This window comes from Ptychodera flava, chromosome 15, assembly GCF_041260155.1.
Source record: "Ptychodera flava strain L36383 chromosome 15, AS_Pfla_20210202, whole genome shotgun sequence".
NCBI lineage: Eukaryota > Metazoa > Hemichordata > Enteropneusta > Ptychoderidae > Ptychodera > Ptychodera flava.
This window is the reverse complement of record NC_091942.1, coordinates 6,077,205-6,104,208: the sequence shown is the minus strand read 5'-3', so window position 1 is coordinate 6,104,208 and position 27,004 is coordinate 6,077,205. Positions and strand designations below refer to the sequence as shown.

Below are 27,004 nucleotides of genomic sequence, written 5' to 3'. Positions count from 1 at the left end.
GGCCGATATAAAGTCTAATCGACGTTCGAATATTAATTAATCCCTATTAAGTTATATATCAATGAAAAGGCCATGATCTTGGCTTTCTAAAAATGTAACGTTTATAGTATTTTATTGTTTCTGTTTCCGTCGAGCGGTAGATACGTGACCCCTACCCCATCGTTGAAATCCAAGATGGCGGCCAAGATGGCGGCAAAGATGGCGCCAAATGAACCCCATGGGACACGATTTGATTTTGGGAACATCAAAATTCATCAAATATAGACCCTAAGGATTACAAAAATGTAGGTTAAAAAAATACATCCATGGGGTGCATGGGAACCCTACCTTCCGACCCGACTATTTCTAGAAACCTAGCTTTTTCAAAATTCACTAATCATGCAATTTAGTACTAATTATTCACGCCACGCCAAAAACAATGGTTTTGCATATGTATTTCATAGTTTTATGTCCTTGTACCAAGTATGAAAAGAATTGGCTCAGGCATGTCTGAGATACCTGCATGCACAAATGCACAGACTCATGCAACCATAAGTCCCTCACTGAACTTACCTCTGTGGGGACTAAATGTGTGTACACAATGCAACAAGACCTCTAATATGTGATATTTCTTTGAAAAAATATCATATAGAAAATATAGTTTTACTGTACATAGAAAGATAACTGATATTTTTTTTGGAGAATATACATTTTCATGACACGTAAACGTTTACTTAATTTTTCTTGAAAACATTAATGCTTTCTATGATAAAATATGCATAATATCTCTGACACATTGAAATTGGTGGGATTCAAGATTGATCAACTTGCCATTTGGCACAGTGTATGAATGTGATATTCAAGATGGCTTACATCTATTTGAATATATTCCAATACATTTTAAAAAACACTAGAGAAACACATACCCGGTAGATCATCCTACGATATGACAGAGACAGAAATACATGTTATGCTGTATAAAAGCTTGTTAGGTTTTATTTACCATTAAAATATCTGTATTACATTGTAAAAGAGTGATACACAATCAACCAAGTGTTCTTACATATGCAGGCCTTGGAAAAAACTAACATATATTTTCCTTAATTACAAAGGTTACAAATGCAATGTAATTTGAACTACTGGAGGAATCAATTAAATCTTACATACGTGAGGAAGTTTCAAGTATACATGTACATCAGTGTACAGCTGATACAATGTCAATCCTGCCAATTGGGGATGAGATCATTATCCCATGTAAATCAGCATGCAGTATTGTGATAAAAGTCTTTACTGTGTAACAAGAGAATTTCACAATACACAGCTTTAATACTTGGCTGCATATTTTTACAGGCATACCAATGGGAACATAAAGCCTAAGACTGACCATTGTACATAATCTGAAATATTCTGAGGAAAATGATGCATCATACTATAGCTGCATAAAACAGGTTCACAAAGTTTTCTATTCTCAAATATGTTGCTTTTAACCAACTGAACTGGGGTCCACTAGACCTATTCAAAGTATTGGTTGTTATGTTGTAAAGTTGGTTGTAAAGTGACCTAGTGACTGACAGAGCCCTGCTGTGGAGTCCAGAGAATAACTATGTGTGACAAATTTGTTGGTATGTACCTGTCGGTTTCAGTGAGTGTTTTTCCAAGGATTTGGAAAGGTGGGACACTGTGATCTATGATGGTTAAAATAGGGGGGGGGGGGGGGGGGGGGTCACTGAGTGAGTGAAGCACAGCAAAGTCACTGAGGAAGAAATGTAGTGGAGGGCTTTTTCCAATTGACAATTGATGTCATGAATACATTCATTTCTAAACAACATGGAAACTCTCTTTTAATGGTTTGTGACATATTGGTAGCATTAAAAGTTCTCATTTGTAAGCAAGTGAATGGCAGCGGATAGAGCTCAACTGTGTTATGTAGAGTGTAGAGACTATTTCTGACACTTATTGATGAAGAGGGTGGAAATCTTTGCTAGCTCATTTCAGGACAGCTGTAAAAATTCACAATGTCACATTAAGATCATCCCTAAGAACATGTCTGCCAAATATCAAAGCTATCAGATGAGTAACTTTTGAAACACAAATATTTTGACCAAAAATGGCAAAAATTGACCAAAAAATACGAAAATTGAAGATTTCATCAAATTTCATATATCACACTAAGACAACCCCTAGGAACCTGTATACCTAATATCAAAGGCATCAGACAAGTAGTTTTTGAGAAACACATTTTTGACCAAAATGGCAAAAATAGCACCAAAAAACAAAATGCAGATTTCGTCATATATTCAATATATCATATTAAGTTTATCTGTAGGAACCTGTATACCAAATATCAAAGCTGTCAGATGAGCGATTTTGATGAAATAAAGTTTTGACCAAAAATGACAAAAAAATTCCTTAAAAATACAGATTTGCACATATCATCACAATTTGAACAAATCTAAGTTGGGCTATCCCTTGGGATCTGTATACCAAATAATAAAGCTGTCTGACCAGCGGTTATGAAGAAGAAGATTTTTACCAAAAACGCCTTTTTTGGCACTAATTTGGATATTTTCAACAATATCAAAAAATTGAAAAAATTGGTTTCTCAAAATCATATAAATCATCTACACAACAAATATCAAATCAGTAAGTATGGCGGTTCTCAAGATATTTGAGAGGACGGACGCCTCACAATTGGACATACATACATATACATACATACATACATACATACATACATACATACATACATACATACATACATACAGACAGACGCCGGACGGATACCCATCCCAATAGCTTCTATAGACTATAGTAGCTAAAAATAAGCTCATTCACACTAACTGCAGAGCTAAAATAGAATTTAACCATTTGATTCCATGTCTGTTCTTTTTAAAGTTATATTCCTTGGAATACAAGTAAACAAGTACTGATAACATATATACTTGTAAATATCTATTTTTCATAAGCTTGTCAGACTGCTAAAGGTGTGCTTGTGATTTTCTGATAACATGAATTTTTACTTATTGCAAGCAATAGTTTTGATCTCCAAAGCAAGTTTCAGATGTAGTTTTGAGCTTTTGCTCTTGATAATGGAATGGGACTTCATGTACTGTATTCACGAGTTAGTCCAATTTGCAATAATCTGCAACATAAATCTCTGTACCCTGTCCACAAGTTGACATTGCCTGAAATCCATATCGCACAAGCTTGAAGATATATCTCCTTGGAAGCCATCATTGTTTACAGCCTGGGGGGGGGGGGGGGGGGGGGGCAGAGGAATGTGAAGGGGGTCACTCAAAATATTGAAAGCTATAAGGGGGGGGGTTATTCAAAATGTTGAGAGAAAGAAGGCGGTTACTCAATTTTTGGTGCAAAATGTATTGAAACACGTACCTCTCAGATTGCACCACTTCACACATCAATTTCTACAAATTTTTACTCAGTAAACTTACACACTGAAAACACCCCTGAGATTACGCCAAACTGCACCAATGCACACTACAATTTCTCAAATTTTTCCATGCAAGGGAGAGCAGCAAGCCCGTCGGACACTTTCCCCATCAGCCTTCCGCATGTTCTTCAATCAGTACTTTCAAAGTCTACCCTATCAGATATCCCAGTGAGGACCCTGTTATGATACCCATCCATATTAAACAATACTGTATGTAGTTGTATACTGGTTATAGTGTGACCTTTGACATCTTTGTTTTGTTGTGACTTTGAATTTCATTTTGTTGGTTTCACCTTTTTCAACCGTCATGAGATAACCAATGATTATCTAGCAGGGTACACTAGGATTTGAATGGTCTTTACTACTGCTGTATTTATGTAAATTATAGAAATACATGTATTGAAATTTAAGTTTTCAAAAGTGAGTGTGGGGGGGGTCAGTCAAAATTTCCATGTAAGAGAGAGGGGGTTACTCAAATTCATCATGGTTTGGGGGGCGGGTACTTGAAATTTTAGAGTTTCCGACAAAATTCCTCCAACATCCCCCCCCCAGGCTGTAAACAATGACAGCTCCCAATGAAATTTGGGCTGCAGTGTAGCTGTATCTTTTGATGAATTTTTCATAATTTTTTTAATATCAACTCTAGTTTCTTGTTCTTCTTCTGAAAGCTTACTGGGAAACAAAGTACCTATATATATCATACATGTGCACATTGCAATGTTATTGACCAGTATATGTAAATCTGGGTCCTGATTGACATGTACACCTCTGGAGCAGAAAAAGTGATAATGGAATGTTTATAAACAATCATCACAAGTGACAATTACCTACAGGTTTGTTATTATACTACTGAGATCACCATGATACTGAGGCGAGGCATGAAATAATAATTGTGTTTTCTCAGTGCTCTGAAAGTTGAATTTTTCCTCTCTTTGAGCTGGACTACCTTTAACAGTTCTGTGTACAAGCTGTAATATGATGATGCTTAGTATTGCGGGTTATATCTGTTAAGTTGCCCACTGTTTGTCTGTGGTAGGTGTAGTGGTTTAGGAGTTTTTGATCCTAACATACATGTACATACAATCTGTGTGCTGAGCAGTGTAAGGGTTCACGTCTGTCCACCATACTGACTAATAGGAAATCCTCTACCAAATGGAGGTGCAATCCCACTGTCTTCATCTTGAGACAACTGTCCCTGGTAGCTGGTTCCTTTCTTTGCGTGGTAAAATGCTGCCTTAAAGTCTGTTTTGGATTTATCTTGCTTCCTCTTCTGCATGGATATACACACCTGTTCCCTAACATAGTAATAATAATAAACTCATGGAAGACAATCATGGACCAATCATGGAACATAAAACATATAATTTCTCTTCACAAAAAGTTAGTTTATTTGTGTGTTAAAATTCTTGTGTAAAAAAAAACAAATAAATTTATTTTTCTCTCCGCTATATACATATTTCTCTAACGTAGACATCTCAACCACACCGTTTTCTTCTTGCTCAACCAATGTCCTGCGCAGTTTAAGAATGAGAATTGCTGTAACATGTATGCTGTGTATAGTATCTGGATGGATTAGTGTTAAGCTGATGCACCTACATAGTTGCTGCTGGCAATGTCAATTAAAATACAGAAATGTATCAGTGAACCTGTGTTTCTAATTAGTATTCTTGTAATCGTCAACATGCTAGCTATATAAAGACAACTAATATAAAACACTTTGTGCAAGTTACAAGATACCAGTTCCAGCACATCTTTGCAACAACCAGTGTATATATACTTGGGAGTAAGGACTGAAAAGGAAAAAACTTACCTGTTGTTTGATCATTTCCATTCATCTTTCATTGTAAATGTCATGGCAAAGTCCTATTCAAAGCCCTCCACTTTGTTCTTTACTGCTCTTTGTCAAGGCAATGGTATTTCTCATCCTTGACATTGCAGCATTCACTGCTGATCCTGAATTGTAAACAGATAGACTCATGATTACTAACTCTTTAAATGACAATGATAACCTGAATGATTAAAATACATTTGATGATGGGATGTTAATGAATTTCAAACACTCATAATGTCCTTAACCCTAATGATGATAAGCATTACACACTTGTAAACATTCTAAATAAGATGACCCAGGTCTATCCACAATACAATTACTCAGCATCGCAGGTGACCCCGGTCAACCATCAACAAATACATGTACACGCTATGGAGATGATCCTGGGCAATCCAGAATACAAATACAGGTACACATTATTGAAGATGACCCAGGCCTATCCTGAATACAATCACAAATACAGGTACAGTGTTTTTATTGAAGATGACCCAAGCCTTTCCTGAATACAATACAATACAATACAATACAATACAATACAATACAATAAAATACAGGTAAACATTGTTGAAGATGACCCAGGCCTATCCTGAATACAATACAATAAAATACAGGTAAACATTAATTGTTGAAGATGCATGACCCAGGCCTATCATGAATACAAATACAGATACACATTATTGAAGATGATACAGGCCTATCCTGAATACAATACAGGTACAGACTGTTTGTATTGATGATAGACATTGGTCATCTCCCATTATGTATTCTACGTAGGCCTGAGTCATCTTACATGTACATACTGTGTGCATGTATGCGTATTGTGGATTGGCCTAGGTCATCTTCCGTTGCATATATTATGTGTATTTTGGATATGTCTGTGCCATCTTCCATACCATGTGAATGCATTTGGATTGAGGATAGGCCTGGGACATATTCCATATCGTGTGCATGTAGGCCTGGCTCATCTTCCATACCGTGTACATGTATTTGTGGATAGGCAGCGGTCACCTTCTGTCATGATGTGTACCAGTACTGTCAGTAACACTGTATTGTGGATAGGCATAGGTCATAATATTTGCATGAAGATATTGCCCAGGATATTGTCCAGTTGAATGTTTACCATGCTGAACAACAAGCAGCACACTGCGACATGCTAAGTCGTGTTCGATTACAAGTAAGCAAAAACGATAATTGCACAGGTTGTCCGCAGAGTTGCAGGGTAGGACTAGTTACAAAAAATGAAAGTGTACCAGGAATAGTTTGCTGAATTTCCATGGCTAGTGTTTGAATAAGAGAAGAATCAGTTTTTTTTCTGTAAGACATCAAGTGGCCATTATAGCAAAAAAACTGTGAGACTGGAACGAGAGTGACGCTTTCTCACAATTGGTGAGAATCTCTTAATGCCATTCTCACTGCTATCGGTGAGAATAGTTTAATTCTCACCATTGAGCACTGAGAAATGCACTTCTTGATGAGATAATAGATTCTCACCGATGGGAATGGAAATTCTCTCTAAGCACTGTGAGAATGGTAACCCTTACCAAAAAAACATACTGGAAAGTAGATGTAATGTATACTCAGACCCTGTGAAAAGTATCATTTTGGAAAAATTTGTAGTAAATGCATATACTTGAATCCTACTGCACATGCCTCAGGTAAGAAAAAATTTGAACGAAGCTGCCCCAAGAAGTAGTTTGTAGTGTCCGAGTACGCTCAGTCCCTACAATTGTGCTGCAAATCTTCATGAGAGTGTACGGTTAGAATTGTCAACAGTTCCAAGGCTATGCGAAACCTACATAACTTTGCAATAGCCATGGTCTGTGCCAGAGTTCATCATTACAGAGTCTAAACTTAACTGTGCACTCTAAGCAGATAACTGCAGTCTGAGTCAGAAATTGCGAAGAAAATTTACAGCAGAGTCTAAGTCAGATATTTGGATAGTGTGGGTACGCTTCAAGTGTACACTCCGACTGGATGGCTAACTGACTTCTGAAATCAGGGAGAGAAATTGCCACAGATTGAGACAGCAACATCTATTTCACACATTGCTTGTGCCAACTTGTGGTATTCACATGTTCTTTAATGCTCAACCATTTCATCCAGGAGACTACATATAGAGCTGACACAACTTGCCTTCGCATAACTATGAAATAGCATGATGACAAAGTGTTCTAAGTTTGTGTTCTTCTTACACAAGAACTGCACTTCAAAAACTATATCATTGTTGCAATCATGCATGAATTTTTTACAGTGTTTCATCTAGAGAGGGGGACAGGGGGATTCCCCTCAGCTGACATGTTGGCACCCCCAGTAATTTGTCAAGGGGGGACCTGCCCCCATGAAATGGCGCCAGTCACACCTTAGAGATACAGGTAAAACACATGCATGAACTGGTGAAATCCCCCCTAAATTTTCTGGTAAAGGGGGACCCCCCCTGTTGATGCCATCCTAGATGAAACACTGATATTAAATAAAACTGCATCTACAAAATATTTAATATACAGTAAATTCATCTTTATTTAATTTTAAATCAGGCACATTGCATGGTCCAAATCAGTCTTTTTCAAATGTATTAGGAACGTGACAAACAAAGTTACAATCTTTGTTGAGTGTAGCAACAGAAACCATTACCTCATAAAATTTGGCTTACAGGGATGGCCACAACTGCTTGTTTTTCTTTATGTAAAGTTAAATATGTGGAATGGAACAGTGAAAAGACTGTCAGTCACAATTTTTTCTTTCATCTCTTCAAATTGATTTATGACAGCAAGATGTTCTACCCTTTTGCAAACACACACATCTGAACAGAAACTGGATTGGGACAATAAAGTATGCACTTTACCTTCATACTTGTTGTACACAATGAAAAAAAATTGTAAGTAACGTGGTCAAGCAGAAATAGCCTGTACTCAGGATATTACCCGTAAATTCAGTAGCATTCCATACCTTTCTTGAGGGAGATCATTCACAACAATGTAAACAGGCCAAACACTGAATTTTTATGAACAGAAAAGTGCTACACCATCAAAGTTGATTTGAAAAGAGACATGTAGCTCCTGGTTTTTCTTTTCATCATCAGTTTGGATGAAGAATCCATCTGCTTGAAGATGCTTCTTGTACAGCTTTTCGTCCAGAACATCTTGTATGTGTTTGGTATGATTCTGTAGTGTCTTAAATATTGCAGACCACTATGTTTGCCTTCTCCTCTACAATAAAGAATATAAAGCAATAAATTATCTGTATACTGCATGTTCTGCAAAGCTTCATATTATTATAAATGCCCCCCAATAGTATCCTATGTTCACTGTATGCAGTAGTTGTATATATTTTAATATGCATGAACAGTTGTGTAATAGCGCTGATCGCAAATGATGTCACTGTTCTCTCTCATTAATATGCATAAATAAACATTTGTCTGCATTTTCCGCATAAACAACGAAAATAAAACCTGCGAGTGTTAGCATGGTTATGTAGCGTCACACTTATTCGTATGAATTGATGACTGAGACTACAAGCTGCAACAACAGCCGCGCATACAACGACAAAATTTGTCCGAATTTCAGCATATTTGTCCGAAAGTCGCGCGCGTGCAGCTATATTTAGTAACAAACCCGAAATCGCGATCAACGCTATTCAATAAGCTTTACAATAACACTATTAAACAAAATATGACTTCTCTTAAGGTAGCTTTCCGCCTTTGTTTTGGTATTTTGAGTCAAAAACACGATTTTTTTTTTATCACCGAAAAGTATTCCTATAATATTGATCTTCCTGTGTGTAGAATATCTTGGTCGTGAAGTTCCTGTTTTTCGGTGAAATTTTGGAATAAAAATGACCGAGAGGCACAGGTGTACATTTTGGCGTTTGAGACTACCGTTAAGTCTTGATTGACAAGGGGATTACGCTCAGCAAGCAGCGTCACAGTATTCACATGCACTTAGACAACATCCGCTGTGAAAATACCATTAGCACCTACCGTTCACTGCGTGGGTCAAGACCATAGAGTGTACCTGGCAATTAGACGTCGAAAGGTGGGTCTTAACGTTTTTCTCATAGGGGTGGCCGCTCCCAAAAGATCACAATTTATCGACACAATCGGAGAAGGTCAGACTTATGACATTGTTGACGGTACAATTTCAGATTACACAAATTGCCCATACACTAAATGTTTTATCTGGGACATTTTTGTGCTTTTGTAAAAGCACCAGGAGTGGTGGATAAGTTTCGTAATGTTAAACATCTTTGACGAGGCCGTCCCGTATACATAAATGGTACGTTCCACTGGCGGCCTTAGTGACAGCGGGAACACTTGAATACCGCAACAGGCACCCTTCGCATCTTCAACATTCAAGCTACAGACAGAGACAGCACCATGAAAGGAAGAAAGCGGAAAAGGGGTCCTCGAAAGTCAACAACAGCCAAAACGATGTCGACCAACATAAAAGACGGCCTGCGAATGTCAGACAAGGGGTCATACTACAACCAAATGCTCGATGATTTGTCTGATGAGAGCATTTGTAGCGATACCGATGACACCCAGTATTTCGAGACACCCCTCGACGACAACCGCGGCTCTTCCGAGGCAGGTGAAGAAATTTTACGTATCTTCGATATCGTAAAATTAAACGATGTTCTGTAGGCCACATCTCTCTGCAGTTGGTGCAAAACAGGCAAGATCAAGATCGAAGAGTTGTCGACACAAGGATGGGGAAGTCACGTTTGTGCGTCTTGTACAAACATGCAATGTCTTCGCTCTACACAAATGACACACAAATTCAACTCCTCGCGAAAGTCCGGCAGAAGCTTCGACATCAACAAGAAAACGATTCTAGGCATGCGATCGATCGGGAGAGGAAGACGTGCCTGTGTTAAATTTTGTAGTTACACAGGACTTCCTCTGCCAGTGAGCAATTCCCCATGGCTTGAGAAGACGTCCTCACTCGCAGAAACAAGTAGTCAAGTCGTCGCAGATAGGTTGCAGCGAGCAGTCCACGACGTCCGGAAACTGAAAATGGATAGTGGTGAAATTGCATCGTTGGAGGAGACTATGAATATAGGTGTCTCGGTGGATGGCGCTTGGATATCACGCGGATTCAACTCATTGTATGGGTTTGTTTCCGTCATATCCATTGATACAGGTAAGCTTGCATAATTGTGAAGGGGGAATGATTCCACAAATCCTGGGAATTTGTGGGCAGTGGTATCGATTTCATGTTTACGTGGGGAAACGGTTAAAATGAGTGCATACAAGTAAAGGGGAGATGGCTATATATCATGGTAAATCTTCCACAGTTGACGAAATTGATTCCACTTCTAGAAAATTCAATCGGCGTTACAGTTAGCAAACATGCTTGAAACGCTCTGTCTTCCTTACTTATCGAGTCATAACTTATGCATGCTTGCGTCGGTACACAATTATTTCGTTCGTTTTTTGTTGCTACTGCTTTTTTCAAGTTCGTTTTTACCTGTCTTTCACACATGATAACTCCCTAAAAATACACGTACACTTTCGAAATCACGACTTCTTGGCACATGTTCATGAGCGATCACCGCGATCGTGACGGTCGTGACGAGGATTGACGTCAGTGTCCGGTGACGTGTGATTACATACACACAGTGGTCTGCTTCACGTCTTGTGAAAAACAGATCAATCGCTTTCGACAAAATTTGCTAATTTGTATGATGTCTTTTTTGAATTTTAAATTTATATTTCTCATGTCCATTTAACTCATAATCGGACATCATTGTATTCATATTCAACTTTCAACCAAGGTCCCTCAACAATGGAGGGACCGTGTTCTAACGTAAAGGTAATGTTACAACGCTTGAATACGATTCGTTTTCCCACGGTCAAAATCCAAAGACGGTCCACCTGGGTCTTATCTAAACAACTAATCTTCGAAGCGTCACACTTTGATAAATAAAATCAGGCTATCAAAGTACCCGTGATTAACACCCTTTTGTAATATAATATATCATGTCTTCTTCAACGCGTAGTTATTGTTTGTGAAATTATAAACAGTGGAGCGGAAGAATTTAGAACTTCCAAACGGATTATGATAACGTTCCTCGCCTGCTTCGTGATGAAAATGGAGCAGACGTTGATAACTTCGGGGAGCCATTTCGGTTCACCGTAAGTCAACTAATCATTTGTAGGGATGAAGATTTCAGGGATGAACTGACTACTAACTGGTACTACTGTAATGATTTCCGGCCAATAATTAAATCGCGATCCCAGTAAATATTCATCAACATCATAGCTATCGGTCCTCTGAAAACCTACAACATTTTTCCTAACTGGTGTGGATCATAGAGTTATCTGGTTGTCATCATAAGTTGTTGCTGTCTTTTGCAGGCAAAGTATTGGACAAGCATTTCCTGTCGTCGAAATGCAGAGAGTGCGACAAATGGGAGGGCAAAGCTAAAGATAGAGAGTACGTTGCCTGGTTTATAGAACACGAGCCGAATTGCCAAATCAACCACGAAGGTTCAGCCAAGAGTATGGAGGAGGCCGGAGCCAGAGTTTTATTTGAAAGGTCACTGCAAAAGTACAACGTTAGGTAAGAAATAAAGTCAATACAGTCATTGAGATAGGTAGCATTTATGACAAATAATGATGACATACATAATGTTGGCTGAAATGTTGTAAATCCTGTATCAAATTATCAATCAGTCCCACGTGTTTCAAGGCAGTTACATTAGTGATATTACAGACTTTGACAAGTAAGTTTTGTTGGGATTTTTAATGTGTAGAAAACGATGTTCTGTTCTCTACAGATATACCCAATACATCGGAGACGGAGACAGTTCGGCATATGCTGCAGTGAAATACACATACCAAAACGAAAATATTACTGTCGAAAAGCAGGATTGTGTAGGACACATACAGAAAAGGATGGGGACACACCTGAGGAAGCTGGTGGAGGAGCATAAAGGTAATATAATCTTTCAAAGTTTAAAGCTTTAAAAAATTACATTTTATAATTATATTTTCTTGTAAAACTATAACTATTGTGCATATTTATTACACAGATAACTTTGATTGTCCACATGTGTCATCCCCTTTTTACAAATGAGGAGTCAATTTCCGTGTTTTATATGTAGTCTGTAATTCATTTTCAACAACTCTGCTGTATTTGCTGTCTTACTAGGTTTACATCACAATTAACGAACAGATGATCAATATTTAGTATCGTATTACCACATGAAATGCTGGATCTGGTTTTTATGATATGGTTTATCTAAACTAATATTATTTGGGTTTCTGTGACACATCACTTCTCTATGTGAGTTACATTTGTCGCCTTCTTTGATGCATACATCACTGAAACTGCACTGTGTTCTCTTTCTTGTTGCAGGCAAAAAACTAGAGGATGGGCGTGCCTTGACGGGAAGGAATCGTTTGACGAATCACCTCATCAATGCCTTCCAAGTCTTCTACGGGATCGCTCTGCGGAGTAATAAAGGTATGCAGTTGTCCATCATCAATAAATGTATGTACACTTGAACTATTGAAGTAACAAGGAGTAGATTGAAAATAAAAAATAAAAAGCCAAACTAATTTGACTGGATATCAGTTGCACTGATAAGATTAATTTTTCAGGTGGTAATCGCCTCGGAACTGAAAAAAAAATTCTCTAGAGGAAATTGTCATTCATTCTCTCACCAAATTACGATAAAAAACAGAGGTCACCGTGAAAAGTTTGGTACAAGAGAAACAAATTACCTTGAATTTTGGAAATTAAAAATGGCTAGGTCACTATGTTAACTCTGTGGGGATAGGGTTGTATGGCATGCAATATATGGTGCATGTTAGTATTGTACTTTTGCTGGATAACTATTTTGCTGATAAGACAGACTTCATTTTTCATTTTATCAGGCAATGTTGAAGAAATGAGCAAACAAACACAAGCCATTCTTCATCACTATGCAAGCACCCAAGACGAGCCACGTCACGACAACTGTCCAACAGGTGAAGAGAGCTGGTGTAAGTGGCAGCAGGACAAGGCAACGGGCAAAAAGACGTACAGACCTTTGAAGAATCCACTTCCAGCGGCTGTTCTGAATGCTGTACAACCAGTCATCGACAGGCTTTCAAACCCGGCTTTACTTGAAGGGGCAAAAATGTGTTACACACAGAATGCAAACGAAAGCCTGCACCATGTGTTATGGTCTGTTCTGCCAAAGGAACAGAACCATGGGCTGATGGAAATCAACCTCGGATCCAATTTGGCTGTGGCTCACTTCAATAGTGGAGTTGAGCAGTTCAACAAGGCCCTGTTCGAGGCCACAGGACTGGAGGTGAACCCAGTGTCACAATCACTTTGGTTGTCACTTGACAGAATTAGAAGTAGAGAAGCGAAACTCAAGGCCACCAGGGAGTATAAAGCAAGGAGGAAGGAACTTAAAAGGAAGCGGCTACAGAAACTGGATAGATTTGAGTACGCAGAGGGTGAAACATATGCTTCTGGGGAGTTTGATAGGGCTTCAGCAAAGAAAGCCAAACGACGATGCAAAACCTGCTTGCAGCCAATGAAGGGACACAGCCGCAACACGTGTACAAATTAATTTCGTGGTTGTGGGCTTTATACAATGGCATTGGACTGTTGACACTGCTGTGTGTGACCATAGACAGAAGCCATCCCCCTGTGTTCATTATGTGACAGTTGCAATGCGGATGATACTTTGTTGAGTACTATGTAAATGTATGTATATTGATGTAGCAATGGCTACGATAGATCTGTGAATTTTGCTTTTTTGTCTTACAATTGGAATTGTAAACATTCTTGTGTAATTGGTGAATGTAAATGAAAGATTTATATAAATGTCTTGCTCACTTATTCTTTTATTTCGTTCTTACAAATGGAGTTGGGCCAATTCTAGGTTGATATACTCTGACGACAACAAACATGCACATTTGGATTATAAAAATAATATTTTATTACTAACACCGTTTTCACACGGTGACAAATGTTTACACGTGTAACACCATGAAAACAAAACGAAAATGCCTTTTTCTTTACAGCCTTCTTGTCACTGCTTGTACGAATTCCTCGATGGTCACTTCATACGCTTTCTGAAATGAGAGTACCAAAACATAATCAGAAATTGTATTAATATTGTCAGGATAAGGTGTCATTAACATTTGTTTGCATAACAAATTGACGTTGTCATATCATGGTGAAGTAATTTTCCATAAGAATAGGTTGTTGGAGCTCACTTAGGAGATCTGAACTGAACATCAATGGCATGTCACAATTGAAAGTTTCTTTTGTTTTGTTGTTCAACAAGGGAACAGTTTGTAATATGACTATGTATACTTCAGTGTCCTGTACATTACTAAAATTTATTCGTGAAGCTTTTTCCTATTTTCAATCAACATGACTTCCAAAGAAACAGAAAATAAAGCTTTTGTTTTGGCACAACACTGTTTTCTTTCGATGTATTATTTTGTGTTGAGATCGCAGCAATTTGATGACACGCTAAATGTACAGAAAACTTCGAACCACTGTTCTCTAACTGTAGATCATTTACATACCTCAAATATCTCGCCTTTCACATTTCTTGGGAGTAAGGAACGAAGGTATACCAGTATCACTGGTGGAAATCCATACTGTGCATTTTCTGGACCACACTCTATAGCCTGAAATTCCAAAGAATACGAAAATGTAGTCATAGCGATTTCAATAACATTTTACAACAACAGAAGCACGTAAAATGTGTTGATAAACTGATAGTTTGGAGATCTAATTTGAAAGTAATTGACCTCCGATAAGGTCAGTGTATACTTACATATAATGCATGAGCCCAGTGACAATACAGTATCCAACGGATTCGCTTTTCGGTAATCCCTTTCTGCTTTCTGTCTTCGACAAGAGTTTCCACTCTATCGCAAAAGATCCTGCCGAGTTCTGATCTACACAAAGGAAAGTTAGAGTTTTGTATGAATGCTATGATCGAATCCTTTTTTGTTATCAATCTCAATCTCTGATCTCAAATGCTCTATCAACTGCTTTCTCATAACCGAGGAGGTTGTCATTCACTATGACCTCACAGTCAGCCCAACTCCGTGATACGTTGATTGGCCTTGAAACCTACATGCACACTATTTACTCAATTACGTTTGCATCGAACTTTTTCGAAATTAGTCGAGAGTGTCCAAGTCTACTTCATCACAAATCGTTCAAGACATATAGAATTTTGCGTTCATACTTTGTACACCGATAACCTTTCAATACTTTGGTGCACATATTTACGGTTTCTAGGTGTTTCGGTACCGAAACGTTACGGCCCAAGTCGTTTATTTCCGCTCTATTTCCAACAGTTAGTTTGTCAATACCCAAACAACGGTCCCGACCGTGCACAAACGTACCAATAATAGTACAATGAGGCCACTTGTTACTACTAAAAACACATCATTGCCAAGTAAACAACGTAAGATACCTTACCATGTCGATTGGCAATATTATGTTCAGAGTACACTTGGCGGACAAAGCGTCTCAAGGGATATTTTTGGAATTGCGTTTATCAATTTGATGGTTACGGGAGAAAGACATGGCCGTCGTTTCGACACCAAGAAGTTTCGGCCTCTTTCGGCTTCTTTCGGGCAGAAGACATTTCGACACGAGTTGCCCAGCCAGGTAGTGCCGAAACGTCTTTGGTCGCGGTGCCTAAACGTCTTGGGGTCGGAAATTGTGCGGCCGAAACGACTTTGCGCCGAAAGGTCAAGAAACCCGACATTGTCCGTTCGATGAGAATACTGAGTAAGTTGAACAATTTATGAATAAAAATGAAATATCAGAAACTGCGGCACTGGAACTACTTGGGATTAGAAAATACAAGGTGGAAACAAATTGCATGAGCTTCAAGACAGCGACAGCAAATTTTCCCAAGGCAAAATACGTAGCGATGCAGAATATACGGCTAGTTTTCAATCGGGTTCGAACCCACAACACACGTCATCAGTCGCCTAGCGGAGAGGCCACAGAGAGACCCGCACGGCTAAATCCCCACATAGCCGGCTAAGTTGTTACATTTTTCTGACTGAGACCGCTCCACACGTTGTAGAGTTCGTGAAGCACTCACTCACGCATGCTCACTATCACACATCGCACATACAAACTTTATCGAAGCGAAGAAACGAAATCACACGCCACAAAACAATTCCTGCTCCTGCAGACGGTTTGGCACAATGGCAGTGAACTGATAATGTCGAAGTCATTTCAATCCCGCGGTCCCGTTTTTCCTTGTCTCATTTCGTTTCCGGACCGCGCTATTTCCCAATAATCGTACAATGCAACCACCCTACCACTAAATGAGAAACCGACCTTGACAAGGTAAAAACATACGTCGCCACATCGACTTTCAAATGTTCATCGTACACCGGACGAATGAGAATCAAATGATTTTATGGGAATGGACACGACAACATTGTTATCAGTTATCATGAGAGTAGCCAAAATGCTGCAGGACCGAACACAAATTCCAATATGAATTTGACCGTCACAACGTAATAACGTAATCACCATGTCATCATTGGTCTGTAAACCATCGAATGAGACGCTTACGGGCTACTTGAATACAGTGCAAAACACCATCCTTATCCTGAGATTTACATGTAATGAAGACGGGTCTGATATCATATATTTGTACTTACCCACAACTTTGGAATGCTTGAATGACAGCATTTCGCCTGGAATCGATGGTACTCATGTTGGATACGAACGACAGCAGAGAGTTATCTTATCGCTTGACGAGCGGTCTATCGCATGCAACTTGCGCTTGATGAAGTGACGTACTTTTCTCTATGTTCATGTTTTCTAACCTTCTCTCCTTTGATTTTTATGCCGCCGACATGCGATTGGTTCATTTTAGCATAAATGACTCCAGAAAGGGTCTTCACCCACAGAAATGCTGTACAGAGTGAGGACGAACTATTGTCTCAGAAATGCTCGTAGTTTGATTAGTGTTAATCGGTTTTCAAGGCGCGTGAAGATCTGAAACATGGCTGCTCACTGAATCCTCGGTTACTCTAACCGTAATGAATCACAGCATGGAGCTGTTCTTTTTTATTTTCATGATCACAGACACCGCAAATCTACATCCACATACAAACGCAGATATTGTTTTTTGTCAGCCAATATTGTATTCGCTATCTCACTCATCGGGCTCGCTTTCATTCCGCAGCCGTGAGTCGTTTCCGAGGTCGAATCGAAAGCTGCCATAAACTTACACTATAGTGTACGCTTGTCATGGAGGTAATTAGTCGAAGCGCTCGTGTAGACGGCATCGAGATGCCGCAGCAGTTCCGACAGTTAGGTCGAACAGTTAATACTCTATCTAAACCTTACAACTAATCAGTCAACAGATTATGCATAATCCCTTCCCTGGCACTCCCCAAGTTTATTTACTCATCAGCTACTGTGTAGATTGCGCTCTAAAAAGAGTACATCGCTACCGAAAATCACCCTTTTTAGCCTCATTTCGACCGTTGACACTGATTTCAACGAGTGAATATACTGTTGAAGTTGAACTCTTTGATTTCACTATCTGGTTTTAGTGTTTTGTCGGTTGAGTACATTGTTTATGGCCATTCAAAAGGGAAAAATCGAACCAATTTACTAAATCGCCTTTTTCTCAGTTCGGCATTTTGTCACATTGCAGCACGTTCAAAAGAGTTTAACTCGAGAACGCGTGAACGGAAGTTCACCAGATTTTCACAGACGTTTGTCAAGTAGGTTGTCTCCAAAACCGTGTCTCAGTTTTTTTATGAAGATTTTTAAAGTCGAGTTATTGCTGCTTAATTAGGCGGCATTGTTAGACTAATCGGTGGATAAACTTTGACGCAACGATGTGAAAAAACTAAGGCCTTTTTCAAAAATCTGAGACACGGTTTTGTAGCCAGTATTCTGAAGAGCAATTGCCCGTTAACACCTGAACAATAGCCCCTCACCGATCAGACTTAAACTTTTTTACGTGAGACCACCCATGTTCTTTACACTTTCACTAATATCTTCAAACAAATTCATCGCACACTGGTTTTCTTGATCAAACCAAAAAATTCATAGAAATAGCTTTCAGGTGATATATAATACTTGGGTAAAAGTACACATCTTGATGGCAAAATTCACGTTTGAAAATAGGTCGTTGCAAAGGTGGAAAGCTACCTTAAATTGTGTCCTTTTTACTGCAAGGCAGATTTTCCTATTTCTACATTCTGTACATTGGCAAATAACAATGTCTAAATTGAAAATCTTCAATCATTGGTTATGTAATTTTGAGCTACATACTGACAAAGCAACATGGTTTTAAAGAAGCCTGTATGTCATGTAAAAACCAACCTATGGTCATGGAATTATGTCGATCAATACTCTGTGCAGTAGATGGTTGATTTTTGCAATTGGCTCTATCAAATTCAGTCCATTCACGCATTTAGAAACAAACTATGCTGTCCGAACATAAATAATTTAGGGCAAATAACACACGCATCTACAGTTCAATACCTTTTTAATTTTTGCTGAGAAAACACAGTGTATGGAAAGTAGATGGGAAAGTATTAAAAGTGAGGGGTGACTGAGCAATTGATTTAAAGAATTTAGGATGTGAATAGTTATTTTTAATCACGCAAAAGAATATGCAACATATCAAAATATTGGACTACTTACGTGAGAATCAATGGCGTTGAAAGATGCTCCACTATCGGTAGTCACCATGCACCAGTACTTCCGCGTTCCGGTTCTGCATTTGCCTCTCCGACCACTTCACTCTCGCAATCATCTAGTTCAGAGTTGTTGTCAATGTTTGCTGTTATACCATCATAAACTCGTAATAACTGGTTATCATTTCGTTATGTGGAATTTCGGTATGCACATCGCTGCAAATGCCGTTTCGAGGTGACGACGAAGGCGTATCACTGCACTGTGCCACGCGTACAACGCGTACGATCACCAGCTGTTTCTGAACCATATTGAAGCTTCGATATGAAGAGACACGTTGTCACCGATGGCTGCTTCTGAGCTTGCGAAACACTATGTCATCGTTGCTGTTCCATCGCCATCTTGTCATTCGTTGTAATCCTTTATGTGGGCTTTTCAAATGGCAAAGGTAAAACAGTGATCGTTTTTCTTGTAGTTGATCGACGATATCGTTCCTTGTTGTTTACTGCGTCCGCCATGTTTGTATGATGAATAGTACCGTATGCAACACGCATTGCCGTTGGCTCTCACAAAGGTCAAGGGTCAGTGTCACTTCGTTCAACATCCAACTGTCATAATAGTTTTAGCTTGGGAACCAATTTGAGAGATAATTTTTGTTCATTTGTTAGTTTAAACTATAAAAACAGGTGATTCACTTAGTTTGAAATTATCTAAAGACCTTATCACTGCATTACGAATCTAACCAATGACACGCAATGTTTTAATTCTGGCGGTACTGCGCACGCGCAAATTGTCCCGGCGGGTAGATTGTGAGACTGGATTTCAATCAACAGCAGCTGAGAGCAGTGTAACCGTATCGTCCGCAAAAACTCATTCTAGCGAACTATAAATCGTCAAACAATGGGAAAATCAAGAGGCAAGAAAGTATCTACTCACTTTTGTGACCATGGTAAGTATTCAATATGAAGTTTTATGGTTTCAGTCGTGCAATATTTCGAGTCATCGTTATTCATCGTATGCACTGGTAGGCATTTTGTATGCATTTTGACCTTGGTTCATGGATACACAAAACCGGCCAAAACCCGACAATCTTTGTATCTTAACTTATGATCAGACCTAATTCCCATACATTTTTGAAAGACATTGAGGTATAATATCCGCACTGAACCATGATTATAAGTTAGAAAATTTGTATCATTGTCTCCACAATGTAAGGAAGGGTTACGTAATAACAGACCAGTCAAATTCCACGATATCAGTGATTGTCCGTTAATTCCGAGCTAGCCCATATCACGTGCATCTTCAACCAATCATTTGTGACCGGTGGATTGCATGGCCACAGCATGACAGACCCAGAAAACATGTTATCAATGGACCATGCAGCTCCATCATCATATTTTCGTTAAATCAACTTATATTAATAAATGTGAAATTTATGAAAGAGTACACTGCAAATACTGTAATTGCTTTTAAAGACAGAACTTATTTTTCTATTTGGTAGCAAACATTTTACCTGCCTGTGCCATTCTGAGCAGTACAGGTTTACTGATGAAGTTCTTCATAGTGAATGTTTATATTTTTAGAAACTGCATTTTTGTGAAAGTTGTCAAGTACTTTGATTACACAAATATTGTAATAAACAAGGTCACATACTAATTTTATTTTTATTGCATTCAATATTTCTTACAATGAAGATGCTGGCAGTTATACCTGGTTCAAGAGTATTTACTTATGAACAGCAGATGAACAATGCAAGGAATAAAGGAATACACTGAAAGAGTCTGGGACCAAGGCAGCACTCTTCCTGCTGCAATGCTTCTACAAAACAAAGGATCTGGTTCGAAAAAAACTTGAAGGGAGCTAACTGTCGTGAAAGCATTGATCCTAATACTGTTTCTGCAATTATTGGTAAGTTTCATATATTCCTTTCTCTTTCCCTACAAGCACCTCACATAGTGCAATGAGTGTAACTTTATGTGAAATTAACATATTTTGTATTTTTGCTCACATGAAGTCCATGCTGACTATTGTTATCTAACTATTGATCAACAGATACTGATGGAAGCAGAAGTGACGATGGAGATGGCAGTATCCATGGCAATACATTTCCTGAGCATTCTGGTGTACAAATGGATACTGATATTGACTGATATAACTAACAGTGAGTGAAGCATTCCATGAATCTGTCAAACTTGTTTCAACGCAACAGAGACTTCATACTCAGAGAACATTTCATCATTACATTTTTCACAATGCAAGTACAGTGAAACCTATCCTTAGAACAAACCATCTCAAACTGTGCAATCATTTTTACTGGACTGCTGTTTTCACATTTCACTATTTTACAGAAAAGATATGTACATTTACCTTATAATGAAGTGTGACATCACTCAGGACAGTACATGTACATTAAGCAATTTTACTATTTGTCAACATGCTGAACAATGCAAGTTTGGATATTTTGTAAAACCTTTTCACTTCTGACAGTACTTTGATAATGTTGTCAAAATACAGTACTCATGCCGATAAAACAAACTTCTGAGAAACTGTATTTTACCTCTTTGTTTCAAACTGCTGAATTGAACACAAGAATTTTATTTCTTGCTCCAGCTTCAACAGTGTCATACTGATTTTTTCACACCATTTTGTACATTCAAGTTTTTTGGTGAAATTGTCATTTATAATGATATTTTTAACTCTGCTGTTTGAAATATTAATGCTTATTTGAAGATTTTTTTTATTACACAAGTGCCGATAAGTGCTAAAATTAATGGCAAATATTTAAATGTATTGGTTTATAAGTTAGTCTGTCACTTACAATATCCTAAATTGCTCATCACAAATTTTCTAAAAATACAAGAGTTAGAATTTTTGGACACAAATATTTGAACGCACACAACAGTAATGGTAACGTCATCTTTCAAAATATGCATTGTTGTTGTTTATATCTTTCACACTGTTATTAAAGAATGATCGCTGTTGTTAATTAAGCAATATGATTGTTTCAGTGTGTGCTTTGAATAAGAGACAGGAAAATGAGGTGAGTGTTGCTGTTGACAATCAACATCAAGAGACTAAGGTAACTTATCAATACTGCATGAATGAGTAACCCCTATCGATCACACACACACCACCCCCCACCCCACCCCCCCACCCCCGCAGTCGATGTGATAATGGATGACTAGCATATACATTATGTTACGTGCAGAGAAGACGAACAAAAGGGTGAACTCAGCAGTTAACGTTTAAACAAAATTTATTACGAAAATAAAACTAATTGCTAAGTCAGGGATAGAGTACAAGCTTTAAAAGTGTACAGACTACTTATCTCAGCTGGGACGGCAAAGCTCCAGTCTCAGAGTTGTAACAGTCAGTCGGATGAATGAACAGTCCTTTGGCTTGCAGGCTTGAAGCTGCACAAAGTCCACAGTATAAATCCAGCGTTGACAGTGAAGGTCTTGAAAAGTCTTGAGAATGACTACTGCTGGAGTTTAGTAACACACAAGAGACAGGATCCCAAAAGTCTGACTGGAAGCTGAGCACGTCCCTTTTATAAAGGCCTATAAGAACAATCTAGAATTTTATTGACATGCTAATTACTGTTCTAAAATTATCTCCCTTACACAACTAATCAACTTTCCAGAACATTCCAAACATGACTAATTGAATTCAAGGTTGTGAGGTCATTGAGGGTAGTGACCTTGAGAATGTTCTAGACTAATTGAACTCAGGTCATGATGAGTGTGGGGGAAATGACCTACATAACACACCCCCTCTTCAAAAAAAGAAAATTTTTCAAAGAAAAATCTTTCTTTTACAAATGTAATCTTGAAAAGGATTTAAGTACTCAAATTTTGTTGTACTCTAAAGTAAAATTTCTTGAAAGTGAACAACAATAAACTCTAAATACGAGAGAGACAGTCTGCAATTAAATTGTCTCTGCCTTTGATATGTCTAATGTCAAGATTAAACTCCTGTAACATTAAACTCATCTTAGACATCTATGATTTTGCCTTTTAATTTCTGTAGAAAAACTAGACGGCTGTGAGCAATATAAACCACTATTGACTGATTTGAAGAAGTAACATAAACTTCAAAACGCTGTAAAGCTAATATCAAAGATAAATACTGTTTTTCAATTGTAAGGTAGTTTCTCTGGGGTTTGTTAAATTTGCGTTAAAAGTAGCAAACAGGATGATCTATCCCATGACTATCCTCTTGCAATAAAACAGCACCAGCAGCCGTATCACTAGCATCTACAGCTAATTTGAATGGCAAAGTGAAATCTGGTGCAGACAACACTGGGGCACTTTGCAGTATGGCTTTAAGTGTATCAAATGCCTGTTGGCATTGCTCTGACCAAACAAACTTTACTTTCTTTTTAAGTAAGTTAGTCAAAGGCTCAGTAATTGTGGAGAAATTTGGACAGAATTTTCTGTAGTAACCAGCCATACCGAGAAAGCGCATCAGTTGTCGTTTGCAGTTTGGTATGGGAAAACTTGAAATGGCACTGATTTTGGCATCAACAGGTTTTACCTCACCCTGTCCTACAGTATGTCCGAGGTAAGTTACCCTTGCCCAACCAAACTCAGATTTGGCAAGGTTGACAGTCAACATTGCTTTGCTCAGTCTCTCAAAGAACTTCCGCATGAGCTTGATGTGTTCCTCCCAGGTGTCACTATACAGGACGACGTCGTCAACGTAGGCTGCACACCCGTCTAGCCCGGATATGACGTCGTTGATCATCCGTTGGAACGTTGCCGGAGAGTTCTTCATTCCGAATGGCATCACCTTGTACTGGAACAATCCGTCTGGTGTAACAAAGGCGGATATTTCACGAGCACGAGCCGTCAGAGGGACTTGCCAAAATCCCTTCAGTAGGTCAAATTTCGTCACATACTTGGCTTTCCCACTCGGTCGATGCAGTCATCAATCCTCGGGATTGGGAAAGTGTCTGTCTTTGTTAAAGTGTTGACCTTCCTAAAGTCCGTGCACATACGATAACTGTGATCTGATTTGGGAACAAGTATACACGGCGAACTCCAGTTACTTTTACTGGGTTCAATAAAGTCATTGTCCAGCAGGTATTTGACTTCTTCCTGGAGATATTTTGCTTTTGTTGGATTCAGTCTGTATGGATGTTGTTTTACAGGCTTACTGTCCCAACATCAACGTCGTGATAGATGACGTTTGTCCTCGTTGGAACATCTTGAAACAGGTGTTTATATTCGTGGAGCAGTTCTTTCACCTGTTGTTGTTGTTCTGGCTGGAGGTGTGCCAACTTGTAGACTCCAGCTTCTCCAGGATTTCTGAGTTCTGAAGCTTGACCGAGCCCAGCTTTGAGTTTAGAGTATTTTCACTTAAGTCAGTTTCAGTATCACTATCTTCATAATGGTTTGAACTGACTGCACTGACAGGCTGAGTTATAGTAGGATTATCCCTATCCAAATATGGCTTAAGCATATTTATGTGACATAGCTGTTTTTGTTTTCGCCTGTCAGGTGTTATTATGATGTAATTTAAATCACTCAATTTCTTATCAATTAGGTATGGCCCAAAGTAACGAGCATGGAGTGGTTTGCCAGGAACCGGAAGTAGAACAAGAACTTTTGACCTGGTTCAAACTTCCGTTTTGAGGTGCTTTTATCATATTTGGTTTTCATTGACTGCTGAGATGACTCAAGATTTTCTCTGGCTAATTCACATGCTTTAGAGAGTTTTGTACGAAAATCTGACACATATTGCAAAATATTCAGACAATCATCATCGTCTGATAGGAATTTCTCTTTAACGAGCTTAAGTGGGCCATGGACTGTATGTCCAAATACAAGCTCAAATGGGCTAAAACCAAGAGACTCTTGAATTGACTCTCTGACAGCAAAGAGCAGAAAATGAATTCCTTCATCCCACTGCTTCTCTGTGTCAAAACAGTAGGTCCTAATCATGTTTTTCAAAGTTTGATGAAATCGCTCAAGAGCACCCTGACTTTCTGGGTGATAGGCGGATGACCTATACTGTTTAATGCCTAGCTGATCCATTACTTGTTGGAAAATTCCGGACATAAAGTTGGAGCCTTGATCGGACTGGACACATTTAGGGAGGCCAAATAAAGTGAAAAATTTGACTAAAGCTTTCACTATAGTCTTTGTCTTTATATTTCTCAGTGGTATGGCTTCTGGGAACCGAGTTGATGTACACATTATTGTCAGCATGTACTCATTTCCTGATCTTGTTTTGGTAGGGGCCCAACACAGTCTATTAGTATCCTACTAAATGGTTCTTGAAATGCAGGAATTGGCTGTAAAGGGGCCTTTGGAATGGTTTGATTCGGCTTTCCTACCATTTGACATGTGTGACAAGTTTACAGAAATGTGCTACATCCTGCCTGAGATTAGGCCAATAAAAGTGACTGAGAATTTTATGATAAGTTTTCCTGACTCCTAAGTGACCAGCCCAGGGCGTTTCATGGGCCAGGCGCAATATTTCAGCACGATAGGGCTTTGGAACCACAATTTGATGTTTTATAGCCCAATCGTCATCAACTAAAACATCTGGAGGTCTCCATTACGCATGAGAATACCAGATTTTGTATAATAGGAAACAGAGCTATCTGAAGTTTTACCTTCATCATCTACCCTGTCAAAACAAACACAAAATATCTGGGTCTTTGTGTTGTTCTGCAATGAGATTTGATCTAGAAAATGTCTGACTTTGGTCAGCAGAAGTTTTACTGGAAGTTTCAAATCCACGAGGGATAACGGAATGATCCGTGTCAAACACCTGACTGAGAAAGGTGTCATTTAAGTCAACATCTGTGACATTATTTTTGAGAGTATTTTGATTCTCGGAAGTTTTCTTTGACATGGCTCGAGTAATTGCACAGGAAGGAAAAGGCCGGGAATGTCTTCCTCTATTGGCTCTGGATTTTGATCTAAACTAGGATTATCAGTCACAAGTGGATTAGTAATGACCTTGTCCCCAGCAAGGTCGTTTCCAAGAAGAAGGTGAATCCCTTCAAAAGGCAAAAAAGGCCTAATACCTAAAGCCACAGGTCCAGAAACAAAGTCCGAAGACAAATAGACATTATGGAGAGGAACAGGAATAAAGTCATTGCAATCTACCCCCTTAATAAGAACTTTAGAACCTGAAAATGACTTTTCAGAAAACGGCAGGGTATCTGCCAACAAAAGAGACTGGGAAGCCCCGGTATCTCTTAAATTTTGACAGGGGTAGCGGAAGAAAAATCACTAGAAAGTGATATAAAACCATCATGAATAAAATGGTTCGAAAATACCCATAATGCTATCTTGAGAAGAATTGACCTTGACCTCATTAATTGGGGTTGAGAGGGATTTAACCTCAGAAAATGTGTTACACACATTATTAGACTCTAATTGAGTTGATGAAGAAATAAAGCCGGTGGGCTTAGATCCACTTTGACCACTTTGACCTTCACGTTTTCTTTTCAATTTGAAACACTCTGACATTAAATGGCCGTCTTTCTTACAATAATTACAAGAAAGTGTACCGAACTGTTTGTCAGAAGGAGATTGAGACTTGGGATCTGATGATGTGGGAGTGTTATTTGAACTCTGTGAACTGTTGTCATTTGATTTTCTACTCTCCTTTGAGAAATTCTTGGATGAAAAGGACGAGTTAAATTTACCTGCATTGTTTCTGTATGGAAAAGACTGGGATGATTGCTGTGAAATGAAGATTTGTGGGTCAATGAATAATCATCGGCCAAACGTGCAGCAACCTCCAATGTATCTGCCTTTTGTTCATTGATAAACGTCTTGATGTCACTCCGGATGCACCTTTTAAATTCCTCAATCAAAACAAGTTGTCGTAATTTGTCATAATTCTGACTGACCTTTTCAGAAGAGCACCAACGATCAAACAGTTGTTCTTTTGTTCGAGCAAATTCAACATAAGTTTGATCCTTCACCTTCTCACAATCCCTAAATTTCTGACGGTAAGCTTCAGGCACCAACTCATAACCCTTGAGAATTAATTCCTTCACAGAATCATAATTTGAAGCCTGCTCTACTGACAACTGAATGTAAATTTCTCTGGCTTTACCCACCA

General features: G+C 38.7%; 2 protein-coding genes and 2 long non-coding RNA genes across 8 annotated transcripts; 2 read left to right on the top strand and 2 right to left on the bottom strand.

The window, feature by feature from the left end:
• Window positions 1-2,820: 2,820 nt before the first annotated feature.
• LOC139151017 (uncharacterized) lies at window positions 2,821-19,065 on the bottom strand. 4 transcript variants are annotated; one of them, XR_011556322.1, is made up of 3 exons: window positions 18,926-19,065; window positions 5,241-5,383; window positions 2,821-4,725 (listed from the first exon to the last, which is right to left on the bottom strand). It is a non-coding gene; the product is annotated as an uncharacterized lncRNA (long non-coding RNA). The 4 variants fall into 4 exon arrangements; XR_011556324.1 differs by lacking the exon at window positions 18,926-19,065 and adding an exon at window positions 6,155-6,288; XR_011556323.1 differs by lacking the exon at window positions 18,926-19,065 and adding an exon at window positions 6,062-6,280.
• LOC139151013 (uncharacterized) lies at window positions 8,940-15,824 on the top strand. The gene is made up of 5 exons (XM_070723531.1): window positions 8,940-10,399; window positions 11,617-11,821; window positions 12,039-12,196; window positions 12,620-12,727; window positions 13,141-15,824. Exons 1-5 carry the CDS (start codon window positions 10,000-10,002, stop codon window positions 13,827-13,829), a joined length of 1,560 nt encoding a protein of 519 aa, XP_070579632.1. The 5' UTR covers window positions 8,940-9,999; the 3' UTR covers window positions 13,830-15,824.
• Window positions 14,186-17,103, bottom strand: LOC139151015 (uncharacterized). 2 transcript variants are annotated; one of them, XM_070723532.1, is made up of 4 exons: window positions 16,918-17,103; window positions 15,054-15,177; window positions 14,800-14,904; window positions 14,186-14,337 (listed from the first exon to the last, which is right to left on the bottom strand). In XM_070723532.1, exons 1-4 carry the CDS (start codon window positions 16,971-16,973, stop codon window positions 14,281-14,283), a joined length of 342 nt encoding a protein of 113 aa, XP_070579633.1. In that variant the 5' UTR covers window positions 16,974-17,103; the 3' UTR covers window positions 14,186-14,280. The 2 variants fall into 2 exon arrangements, with proteins under 2 accessions (XP_070579633.1, XP_070579634.1); XM_070723533.1 differs by lacking the exon at window positions 16,918-17,103 and adding an exon at window positions 15,705-15,837.
• On the top strand, window positions 19,017-21,903 carry LOC139151016 (uncharacterized). The gene is made up of 3 exons (XR_011556320.1): window positions 19,017-19,865; window positions 20,611-20,824; window positions 20,969-21,903. It is a non-coding gene; the product is annotated as an uncharacterized lncRNA (long non-coding RNA).
• The last annotated feature ends 5,101 nt before the right edge of the window (window positions 21,904-27,004 follow it).